Source organism: Pezoporus wallicus, unplaced genomic scaffold, assembly GCF_028554395.1.
Source record: "Pezoporus wallicus isolate ANWC-B61680 ecotype Strahan unplaced genomic scaffold, APGP_CSIRO_Pwel_v1 contig_4710, whole genome shotgun sequence".
In the NCBI taxonomy this organism is placed as follows: domain Eukaryota; kingdom Metazoa; phylum Chordata; class Aves; order Psittaciformes; family Psittacidae; genus Pezoporus; species Pezoporus wallicus.
The window spans coordinates 1349294-1361747 of record NW_026640647.1 but is presented as its reverse complement, the minus strand read 5'-3'; the positions used below and the strand labels follow the sequence as shown (position 1 = coordinate 1361747).

The window sequence follows — 12454 nt, the reverse complement described above, 5'->3', positions numbered from 1 at the left end:
GCAGCCTAACATTCACTGCTCCAGAGAGGATTCTGTTCACAAGGGAGAGTTTGGGAGTGGTAGTTCAGGGGACCTTAGCTCAATGTTTAGATTTCGCCCAGATCTGCCGCATCATCTGAGATATCTGTATGCCTGTCTGTACAATGGCAACACTTTTCCTCCACACAGTATACGTCTTATCCATTTAGACTGCAATAAGAATAAATCACAAGTAAATTGCCTGTCTTTAGGTCACACTAAAGGCTGCTGCCATACCAGGCTTTCATCCATGGCAGTGCTACCACAGAAGAGCATGTTCTCCAATAGTAAACGAAAATCATAACTCGAGATGATGCTTTTACCCAGTTTTCTTCAAGTAACACTCATGGGAAAAGACAGTAGGTCAATAGTTGGACTGAAAGGATATTTTTAACTCATTTAAACAAAATAATGAAGACAAAGTAAAAATCAAGAAAAATAGTAAAATCAAATTTCACCAGCTTATTGCTGGCAAACTTTAAAACCTTCTGGGCAGGAAAGGGCTGTTTACACCTATAGCTAGTAACTGTAGCCCCTTCCTTCCCTGACAGGAAGGGAACCGACTCCAGAATTAAAGGCAGTTTTCTCTTCCCTAGAGGAGAAAGCCAGATTTAGTGGGGTAGAGAAAGGTTAATAAGGAAACAGAGGAGCCCAGGGACATTTTTTTCTGAAGCTGAACAGCAGTAGTTGCTTTAAGCACTGTGGCTGCTTTCATGTGAGCTGTTAACCTCGTTTTTACCTCTTATTACAGCATTACTCCTTAAGTCCCTGCTATGGCTGAGGGATTATACCTTCACGAAATACAAACCTCTCAAAGAAGCAAAGTTGTAGCAAATTGAGGCAGAGGACAAGAAAACAGCAATAAAGTACTTGCCCAACACAAGTTGAGTACAGTACTTTCACCCCTCCATGTAGCACACAGAGAATTGAAGATTAACCCAAGTAACACACTGCACAGGTGACACAAGCTCTTTATTTTAAGCCTTCTTTTATTTTGTTCATTCTCTGAGAATCCTGTTAATTGTAAAATAAACTCCAACCACAACTTATTTCTACCAGTCCAATCAGTCCAATGTTATAGTTTTTGTAAGCCCAGTGGCAGAGTCCCTGACCATTCCACTCTGGAGCTGCTGCGGTGCCTAGCATGTACCTAGGTCTGCTCTGAACACCAGATTCACTCATTCACACTCCAGCCCATGTAAAGAGTGTATCTCTCTCCAAATCATCTGTCAGAGGATCCCCCAAGGATAACAAGAGTAGTTCAGTGTGATTCCAGCCTTCCCCTTGCACTGTTTGAAGGGATTTACAGCCCAGGCTGCATGCAGATGTCCCAAATTCACCACTTCTGTGGCAAACACGAGTATTGAACAACAGCTATGGCACAGCCACAGCTCAACAGACAAAAGGCATTGAAGTTGGAAGGCGCAGTGCATTTGGAATGGATTTTCTGACCTGCTGTTTTCTGACTCACTATGCAGACTTAGCCACAGCAACAGGGAACTCACCTTCCATCCTCTGATGTAGGACTGTACTATAATAGCCGAACTCTTTATCTTCTGATACTTTTTTTGTTGCTGTATTGGAAATAAATATGTGATGCTTAGAACAGAATATTGCAATTTTAAAATACCGCATAATAAGACTTCCCTTACTAACACTTGCTAGTACAATTAAGGACACAAGCACTACATGCAAAAAGTCAACAGTTTTTGACCAAGCAGATCAGAGCGTAGATTCTGTGTTCAACTCGAGGGGAAACAAAGCACATCAACAATGCTGCATTGACAATGCCACTCTCTATTTACAGAAACACTAAATTCGTGTCAGCAGCACAAAAGTGACATGGATTAAATACTAACAGTAACAGCTTTATTTGCCTTCCTCACCAACAGAGTTGCATACAGATAAATGCTCAGGTTTGTTGGCTAAGCTTTTACCATCTTTTCATAGACCTGTGCTGTTCCTATCACCCACAGTCTGTTTATAATACCAAATGCTGACAATAACTTAGGAACCAGAAAAAAGAAAACCCATGGATTCCTGAATGACATGATGGAATATTATCCAAGTATGCCAGTTTGAACAATAAATTTCCTGGACAACTGAACATTTTCTTTCTAAAAAGCTCAGTTTTCTAGTAGTCCAGTGATTAGTATAACACTAAGTGAACAACAATTGACAGACTTTGCAACAAGGCTTTTAGTGTGACACTCAGCTCACTCAATTACAGTGAACAGCCCTGCGAGCAAGCTAGAGAGAATCCCCTCTAAGCCACATTCATGCCATGACTGACATGTCATTCCTTGCAATGGAACAGACAGGCAAGTGTCTGCAGATCCTTTAGTGAAGCCTCCAGCACAAGGAGTTGTCAAAAAGCTTTGTTCATGCAAGGGATTCCTTATGAATCACAGTGCCTAGCAATCATGTTGGGTTAGGAGAATGGTGCCCTACATCTGTCTGAAGAGGCTGAAGAAATATCACTATTGTCACCTCTAAGTAATTGAGGGTCTCGCTATGACTGCTTCCTGTATTCAAAGACAACTGCTGCCATGCTCCACCAGTGAACCAATAAAAGTCTACAGTTAAGAAATCAACAGCAATGTGAACTTGGTCACACGGGGCTTTGTCCATTTCTTTATATTAAAATTTGTACCAATCTAGCTGTGGAACTCCACTTTTAGTTCATAAGATTGTATGAGATCATAATGAAGCCATATGGGCACAATGCAATTCTGTAATAATGCTGTTTGCAGAAATAGTGCATTCTGCCACAGAAGTTCAAAAAACCCCAACATTTATTCATACTTTTTCCAAATGATCTATACTTCTCTCTAATTATCCAAGATAACTGAAGCAAACACTAATGGCTTTCAAGGTGACAAACAGAAGTGCTTGTCAAATGAAAAACAGCGATTGTCAATTCTGCAACTTGCAGTTTAAAATGCTTTCTTTCCATATCATATATTTTAACAAGCTTTCTGATATGCACACAGTAATAAAATGCAGCTGAGATGTTTAAGAATTGTTTTAAAACTTAAAAACAGTAAAACTTTTTTTATCATATTAATCTCATTTACTGACAAAGACATTAAAGGGTCATAACAATACTGTTCACTTCATGACACAGAATACCCAGTGTTCTGTACAAGGGATTCTGTGCAAACAGATCTGAAACTAGTTTAGAACTAAATCAATAACAACACTGAACTACGAGGCTTATGAGCTATTATTAAAATAAGCCCCTGAGATCCTCCCAAGCAGCATTCTTGAGCCTCAAATGCAAGGATTCCAAATAAGGCAAAAATACAAAAAGCCTGAAGAATGACTGAATTCCACACAATTGCAGATGTATATTACTGAATATATTTTACTCATTAACCATACTTTATGAAAGCACCATAAGTGCCACCATTTTACCTGAATGAGAAAGGCTCTTCCCAGATGGGCCACAAAATCCTGCTCTCCCAAATCTAAAGAAGCTCTGGTGAGCTTTTTACTTACTTAAGCGCAATGTAAACATTTAGTGGCCTACAGCAACTAAATCGTCTTTATTCACATTACTGGTACTTAAATATTAACATAAAATTGAATTCTTCCAACAGTTTCCTATACATATCATATGAAATATACTATCAAAGTTATATGAAAAAATGTATTAAACAATGAAAAGAACCCCCATTTAGTAAGGATAGTATCTTACTGCGTATCTCCTGTACCAGGAAGCAATCACAATCTGGCTTTTCTTCATTAACAAGAAGCGTGTACGGCACTTCCAACCTCTATAAATCTTCTCAATTAGAGTAGCCAAATCCTCCAACCGCTGCTTTCTCAGATCTTCTAGCTTGAAGAGCTGAGTTTGGGTTTTTTTTAGGGTTTTGGTTGACATTGGGAGAAAAACAGCAGGGGAGAAGAAACCAGAAAAAAACCCATAAGCACAATTATTGTAAGAGAAATCTCTCCTTTATTCAAGTCCCCCCTCAGACATCTTTTGGTTTATTCACCTCCAGAGCTATAGGCAGATACACCAACAAAGTTTGTGTCAGATACACTGTCACAAGTTGGCACACAAAAGTAACATTAAATTTAGGCTGACAACTATTGTAGAGTCTTGACTCGCTTCAATTTTAATGGGCCTAACATTAAAAAGTGCCTTTTTTTTAGTGCTGAATTTCACAGCACTGTATCAAAGTGCTGTGTCTAGAAAAATCTGTAGTAACCAACTAGTGAATTATGCTGTTTGTAACAGGCTACCCTTATGAAAGATGGCTTGACTTTGCAGAAGACATTTTTCACTTACTGTTCTTGGGTTGCGGATGAATATCTTTGATCTACCAAAGGAAAATTCTTCTTCAGGGATTTCCAATTCATTAAACAGGACTTCTACTCCAGCCCTAATAAGAAGCAAATGAGCTTAACAAACATGACTTCCAGCTCTAAAACTTCTTAGTTTACACACTCAAAGAATAATTTATGGAAAGTATATGAAAGCGTATTTTAAATTCTCAAATTGTGCTTGACATAAGAAGATTGAAGACCTAACTCATTTACTCACTGGTTACTTGGCTAAAGGCAAGGATAATCACTGTAAAGATTCAAAATAATTTGATGGAGAAAAAGGCAATTTTGTTAACAGCATCAGCAATGGCCTATTTTTTCCTCTTGTATCTGCAATAATTTTATTAAAAAAAAAGAAGGAAAAAGGGAGGGATCTCACATTAACATCAAAATGTGAAATAAAGACTGACAAATTTGACAAATGCTCATGTTCCACACTCTACCAACTGCATTTTCTAAGTGTCAACAAAAATAGAAAACAGAACAGATTGCCCAGAGAAGCTGTGGCTGCCCAATCCCTGGCAGTGCTCAAGGCCAGGCTGGATGGGCTTGGAGCAACCTGCTCTAGTGGAAGGCATCCCTGCCCATGGCAGGGGATTGGAACTGGGTGAGCTTTAAGGTCCCTTTCAACCCAAACGATTCCACGATTCTATGAATTGCACTGATCCTAGTGATGATTAACAATGTCATTGTTATCAATACTGCACCTCCACCATTATCTTGATAACGTAAAGTTTTAAATTGTAGCTAAAGGTATGAAACTATTATGAAAGAAATTTAAAACATGCTATTGGTGGCCAAGTGTAAAAAGAATTGAGAAGCCCATTTGCCTAAATAGGACATTATCTGAAAAACATGTGAATATCATGCAATTTAAAATTATAGATTTGATACAATTTATTTGCAAAAGATATTATCTCATAGTTGTTCACCAATCATTATGTAATATCATTCTTGAAAGGACAGAGGAAGATTGAGTGCCTGCTTTCAAAGAAATGGGTATTCCTACACTTTGGTTATTAAAGTGTCCTTCTGATCATCCCAGACCCTCTAGTGATTCTGATTCCACTCCAGCCTCTCTTCTCCCTTTCCTCCGTAGCCCCCTACTCTCTTTCAGGCCCAAATGAGTAAAGGCTGAAATATATTCTAAAGCCAACATGGTCTCCTTTTTCATATGCAAAACCCTTTCCATCAGTAGATCAGTTCATAGAATCGTTAGGGTTGGAAAGGACCTTAAGATCATCTAGTTCCAAAATCACTAAAATCATCACCTTTGCCAAAGAACTGTTAATTTTTAGCCTAATGAAAAGTTAATGAAAGTTCCCAGTGAGTGAACTCATCCAAAATCTGGAACAAGATGCTAAAGAACAACATACAAGTAAAACACCTGAGCCACACTGGCCTACTTTTAAATTTACTTTAAAAATACTTGAAAGTTCATTAAATTCAAAGGAAAACAAAAATAATCAGAACACATGGAAGATGGTAATTCCAGTCACTGGAAGTGGACAGGCAAGAATACGGATGTTTTCCTACCTGGCTGGCCCTCTCCAGTGGGGCCATGTCTGCTTACACAGCATTTTGTACCTCTCCAGGCAAGGCTCATACGCCTGCCTGAATGCATAACCTGCCCTTCTGACCCGGACATTCTCCAGAAGACCAAGGTAGCGGATCTGGTGGCACACCAGAGCATCATTGAAGATGTGTGCAGCCTTTTTGTCATTGGGTTTGATGCATCTGGAAAGGGAAGCAAACAATTGTTTGTAGCACTGTGCATGTCAACAACTATTATACAAGTTTAAACTATGTATTTCAATAGTTTATCCTTGGATAGCAAGATATTATTTGTTAACTTTGCCTAACATAAGTTCACCAGAGCTTTGCCACAGGGTAATTTACCTGATGTAGTTTGGATTTTTTGTCTGAAGGTTCTTCATCAGGGTAGCCACTGAAGCCTTGAACTGTGAACCTGCTGTTGGTGGTCTCTTTAGATTGATCTTAGCAGGGTTCCCTTCTGGGAACAGCGCTTTGATAAGAGAGTGACTGGCCTTCCACATGGCCTGGGAGAGGTCACGGTACAGGAGATCATTATTTTTGTCAACAAATCCTTCCACCTGGTACATAACCTGATAAATACAGAAGATTCTCATCAGAGCATGTTCTGTACTATCACATAGGCCACTTCAAAACTGACCCAAGAAATCAATTTCTCCTTCTTTCTCACTATCCAACACAAAAGACATTTCAGCTTTCATTTTAAATTTGACATTTGGAAGACTTTTAGTTGGATAAAATTGCTGTGAACATGCTATCTGAGAAAGATGCATTTCCTCACACTGCTAACAGGCCCTTGTGCTGATCAATTCTGGTTTCTGAAATGGGAAAAACCTTCTCCCATGACAACCGTGATAGACCACCACTTGCCAATAGTCCAAAACAATCTTTTTCTGGCTGAAAAAAGATTTTCTTTCTTTCTTTTGAATCATAGCAGCAAAAATACCCTTTCCCTTCAAAGTACTAATGCTTACATTATTTGCCTAACTAAAACAAGATATGAAATATCACCTCTTGATATCACAGCAGCAAGCAGCTATCTGCAGTCCTCAGGGGACTGTTCTTTTAAAGGACTTTTACCAGGAAAACAGTCCAACAACAACAAGCATAAATGCAAAGCTCTGACCTGCAGCTGGAGACCCAGGAGGCATCTAGGGGAACTTCATGCAGATCCCAGATTGCTACTGTTCTTTTTAATTTTTGAGGGTCGGGAATTTAGTTTGATTAATTGTGACAATTAATAATTCAGATTCTTCAGCTTCATGATTTTTCAGTTCTATGTAGATATGAACTATGTACACAGAATACTGAATAAAACTGGTACAGACATAGCCATATTTTACACAACAGCAAGTGACTGGGAACTCAGGCAGCATTTTTGAGTACACGTTTCTGTTTCTGACGTGTGGTAAATGCCACTGCTGCAAGAACTGCTCATATGAACTTGCTTGTATTTCATAGAAGCAGAGTCAATCTTTTGTTGTCCGGTGACTAGATCAAAACATTCTCAGCTGAGGATGGAAAAACAATATTCCTCCCAAAATAGGAGGAATTCACTGACTGCTCTGCTGGGTAAGTAAATGCCACTAACAATTGAAGACCCCCAGTGCCTGCTCAAACACAGTCTGTTTGAAGTCCTTCTAAAAGTACTGGGGCATTTTCAATTTGCTTTTAATTTTGACAACCAAAGAAATATCTAAGTATTAATCCCTGATAAGCTACATGCAATTATAAAATCTTCTTGGAAAACACATAACGTAAATTTAACAAATGGCCACTTCAAAGGCTGAAAAGATGGTATTTCCAAGACTATTCTGAATGAGAAAATTACTGAGCTATTCAAAATGGTAAGACTGAGAAATCATTAAAAATTAGGGAAGTATTAAACAGTGCTGGAAAAATAAAACACTTTCCAAATGTTCTTCAATGTGTGAAATTAACAGTTCAGGAGATTCAAACAAGAAGTGTAGTTTCAACCCCTATGCTTCACTTTGTTTTAATAAAATATCTTTTCACAAATTATTTTAATTAATAAAAAGTCATACTGAATTACACAGCAAAAACTGACAGACTTGTATTTATTCATGCTGCTTACGTTGTAAAAAGCAAATATATTTGCAAGCCCTCTATACAGCTTTCTCTTCCATCTGTTTAAACATGCAGATTGTCCAAATAAACTCAGTTTCTTCAAATGTACAAACCCTCCACCTTCTCATCAACATGACTAAGGACTTCAGCTAGTTCAGCAACAAAGGCCATGTTTTCCAAAGTATCTTTCCTTCAAATGTGTGAATTCTTGTCATTCTAAATGTTTTATTTCCGGAAACTTAGCAGTTCACCACCAAATATGTGGGACATCTTTCTCCTTTGATGGAGAACTGCCATTGATTTCAGCTAGAGCAGCAAGACTTTTTACAAGGGCATGTAGTAACAGGACAATGGCTTTAAATTGACAGAGGGGAGAATGAGATTAGACATTATGAAGAAAGAAGCTCTTCCCTGTGAGGGTGCTGAGGCGCTGGCACAGGGTGCCCACAGAAGCTGTGGCTGCCCCATCCCTGGCAGTGTTCAAGGCCAGGTTGGACGGGGTTGGAGCAACCTGCTCTAGTGGAAGGTGTCCTTGCCCACGGCAGGGGGTTGGAACTGGGTGAGCTTTAAGGCCCATTCCAACCCAAACCATTCTATGATTCTATCATCTCTGAAAACCTTCCAGCCCAAATCATGAAATTTAGGCTTAAGACCGAAAAGATTTACGGAGATCTAGATTTTTTGATCAACTATTGACTCAAGCAGTTCTTCTCCATTACTGTAACATCATTTAATGGAGAAAGAGCCTCCCCATTCTACCAAAGCCAGGTGTGCAGCACCCTTCACACACCCCATACTCCCTGCTTCACCAGGTACCTTTCCAGCGTAATGTTGGATCCTGAAGCAGCTGTGAGGCAAGGAGGTGTCATTGAGGAACCGGGAGCACTTGCTCATCCTACTCTCAAAATGCTGGTGAGTGGCACAGACTTGGTTCAGCTTTTCTAAGAAGGTGTCATCAGTAACAGTTCCTGGTCTCAGGCATTCTTCATCTAGCATGGCCAGGATTCCAGTTTGGTTCTGAAGTTTCAAAACAAGAGCTTTAGTGTTTGTTTCCAACAACACATAAAAAGGATATCACTCTCTCCTGCTTGACTTCTGCTACCCAGTAAAATGTTCTTTAAGCCATCTCAAAGTTTTGCTCTTTTCCTCATCCCCATTTCCAACAGGTTTTTAATATCTGCAGTTTTGAAAGTCTGCTTCTCAGATCAGAAGCAGTCTTGAACTTCATCTTGGAATTGCGCATAACTTACTCAGACTCCAATTTAACTGGAAGTAGCCTGTTTATGGGTAAAACCATCCTACATTTCATGTTAATGGTTAAAAACCTGTTCTTTTCCAATTGTCAAGGAATTTTATCTTTCTTGCTTTGCTAAGGCCATAAGAAGTCCTCTTATTAGATACAAGTAACCTAAAGTACTCAGTAACAAGTCATTGAGTTTTCTAGTTTCTATATAAAAAGAAATGTTATTTATAATGCAGCACGTGATATCTGCTATTGAAAACAGAACTAAATGTAAACATTTAAGAATTGTTTGGGTTTGGTTTCTTTTTTTGTGTAGGTGCTGCTGAACATTTCTAACAAAGTAATATATGGCCTTGTAAAAAAAAAAAAAATTAGTAAAATAAACTTTTACCATATAAAATAAGATGACTAATACAATGAGTGGCTTGGCTTACAAAATCAAAGTACGTGAAGATGCATACAGATTTTACAGCTAAATTCATTCTACGCACTGAAAAATTATTTAGGGAGATTCCTGAATATAACTTACATTTTCTATTAGGTCACAAATTATAGCATTGTTGAAATACTCAATATGAGTCCATTCAATACCCTGTAAGAAAAAAAAAAAGAAAATGTATGAACAGGAAAACAACCGAGGCAGCTTCTCCTCTAGACAATTACATTATATTCCAGTTAACTAAGATACTATTTCCAAATTTAATTCTGTATGCTTACCAACATTTTATTTGTTAAGAAAGAAATGCAATCATCGACTACTAACACTATCTGTGCAAAATGACTGTCCTTGAGTGCCTGCCAAGCCCTCTCTCCATTCCTTTCCCCCACCCGTGTCAGCTTCCCATGCACTCTCATGGCACCCCGCCAGGCTCCTCCCGTGTCTGCCTGCCCAGTACTGCTCTGCCCATGATCCCACTGGATATAAGGGAATAAGGAAGTAAACCCATTCCTGTGCAAGCATCCGAGAACAAAATTTCTAAGCTCTTAGTGGTTTGGTTTCTTTCTTTTTTTTCTTTTTAATTAATGTGAGTAAGAGAGAGAGCTAAATTTAGATGAGACCATCTGAAAAATCCAGAATCTGGCTGTTGTCCAGATATTCTTAATTTTTTTCAAATATCAGCAATAAAACTTATCAGGAGGTAACACTGGTGGGGCAAAGGACTGGAAAACCAAATATTAATTCCATTCTTAATCTGCATTCTGCAGTACTTCTTACAGTTTAGTCTTTCAGGGCATTTTACATATGATTCAAGAACCAAATGGCCGTAATGACGTTTCAAGTTTCACCACTGAATGCAAACAAGAAGACAGACATTCCCAAACTTCCTCATCATCATCCCCAAGATTATGAGGCAGGAACATTGTTTATGTTTTAAAAAGGTTTATACAGCAAAATGGTGTCATCCAGCTTGAGTAGGGACAGTGCATGCCAGTTTGCACAGCTGAGCTGGTATTTTGTCTGAGCTCTGTAGATAATGGGGAGTACTGCTAAAACCTATTAAAACTTCAATGTTTACTCACAGAATAACATCAAACACCAGCCTGGGCTCCAAAGCACATCATAAACTTACCCAGAAAGCTGACACAGCTCCCTTCAAAACTTAACTGAAGAAAAACTAGAACCAAAAATCTATTTGTAGTTTCTTTCATAGTGTGTGCTATTGTTTTACCCACCCACGCCCCTTCTGAAACAGGATTAGCTGTGGCCACTGCTGGGGTGTACCCCAGACACTACTGCGCAATCTAAAACACAGGCAGTAGGGTAGTGGCACTAATACAGAAAGTGGTATTAGTCTTCTAATAAATGAGCCCTTGCTCAGAACTGCCAGTTGTTGCCAATGAATGAGAGTTGGGTCTGGTTTTTACCTGGAGAACTCATAACGTGAAACAAAACCAAACACAACTCTTTTTTTTGCTTAATGTAACTACCACACAGTCCGACATAAACATGCTCCATGCCAAAAAATGACTGTTCCCTAAGAAAAGGCTCTAGCACACATGCCTGTGCATCTTCACAGGAACAACAGGATGAGGAGGGAATAAGGAAAGATCCATTCAAGTATTACCTCTCGTATGTATTCCTCCTGCTCTTCTTTTAGGGTAAGTTCAATGAAGATCTGCTGCAACTTCTCATTACAGTAGTTGATAATGAATTGCTCAAAGCTGTTGTCCTGTCAGACAAAACATGTTTGCGTTTGCTGTTGCGTAAACACCCTGGAACTCAGCTGGAGTAAGTTACTGCAAGTCAACAAGCTGCTTTATTAACTAATCCTTCCAGCTTTGTGATTATGATGGTTGGAGCAATATTTTATTGAGATTAGTTTGGAAATTTTAGACCAAATCCTTCCCTGAGGCCTTCTCCATTGGGAGGGACAAAAACTCTGTAGGCTATATTCATGATGCCTCTGTATTGATATTTTGGGGAAGAGTCATAAAAGCGCCTGTGGTGTCAGGGAACAAACAACAGAAGTTTTGCCTGCAGTAATCTGTCCCCATATGTAAAATGTCATCTCCTGTGGGTTCTGATGAATAAAACTATGACAGTAGCATTAGCTCTTTTCTACTTAGTTGCCAATATTTCACTATAGATCCGCAGCCCAAGCTGCTATTCTGGTTGCAGCTGTGCCTGGGTTAAGAGATTATTGGCTCCAGAGGTCAACACACCTCCTTCTTGCCAACAAACTGCTCATGTAATTTCCCCCTGAAATGAGGGAAATTAAAAGAACTTTATCAACTAAAAATCCTCTAAAAGGCTAATTCTGATTAAACGGGGTTAGGGAACAAGCATGGTGTGAGTCTTTGCAGAAACCAAATACCACTGGTAAAGTCCTTGCTCACTCAAGTCAACTGATATTTTACTGCTGACATCACCAGGGCCAAGATTGCAGTGTAAAAGCTGTGGTTTACCACTTCATTATCTTAAACAAGTGCAGTTTGGAGGCCAGGTGCCCATTCTGCAGACTGGTTTAAAATGCCCCTTTCAAAGAAATGGGGAACAGCAGCTTCATTCAACTTTCCCAGTGCTTGTGTCAGTCATTAGCATTATAAGAATTCCATACATGTATATAGAGAAATAACTGCAACCAAGAGTAAATTTGGGTATCAGCTGCTGGTTTTCTCTTCTTGGCTTTGGAGTTGTGGGGTTCTTTCTCCTCTGCCACTCCTTTTTTTGTTTTCTTTCCTAATTACTAGTCATGAAGAACATTTTGATTATTC

The 12454-nt window shown here is 39.0% G+C and overlaps 1 protein-coding gene across 3 annotated transcripts in view; it reads right to left on the bottom strand.

Annotated features, from left to right (window-relative positions):
* The window catches only part of MYO1B (myosin IB), a 113249-nt gene that overhangs the window by 17119 nt on the left and 83676 nt on the right, over window positions 1-12454 (bottom strand). For all 3 annotated transcript variants that reach the window (XM_057419749.1, XM_057419750.1, XM_057419751.1), the window contains exons 14-21: window positions 11305-11409; window positions 9768-9830; window positions 8812-9012; window positions 6253-6479; window positions 5890-6090; window positions 4316-4409; window positions 3719-3868; window positions 1524-1592 (exon numbers count right to left, since the gene is read on the bottom strand). In XM_057419749.1, the coding sequence (XP_057275732.1) occupies window positions 1524-1592; window positions 3719-3868; window positions 4316-4409; window positions 5890-6090; window positions 6253-6479; window positions 8812-9012; window positions 9768-9830; window positions 11305-11409 (1110 nt within the window). The remainder of the gene's footprint in view (window positions 1-1523; window positions 1593-3718; window positions 3869-4315; window positions 4410-5889; window positions 6091-6252; window positions 6480-8811; window positions 9013-9767; window positions 9831-11304; window positions 11410-12454) is intronic.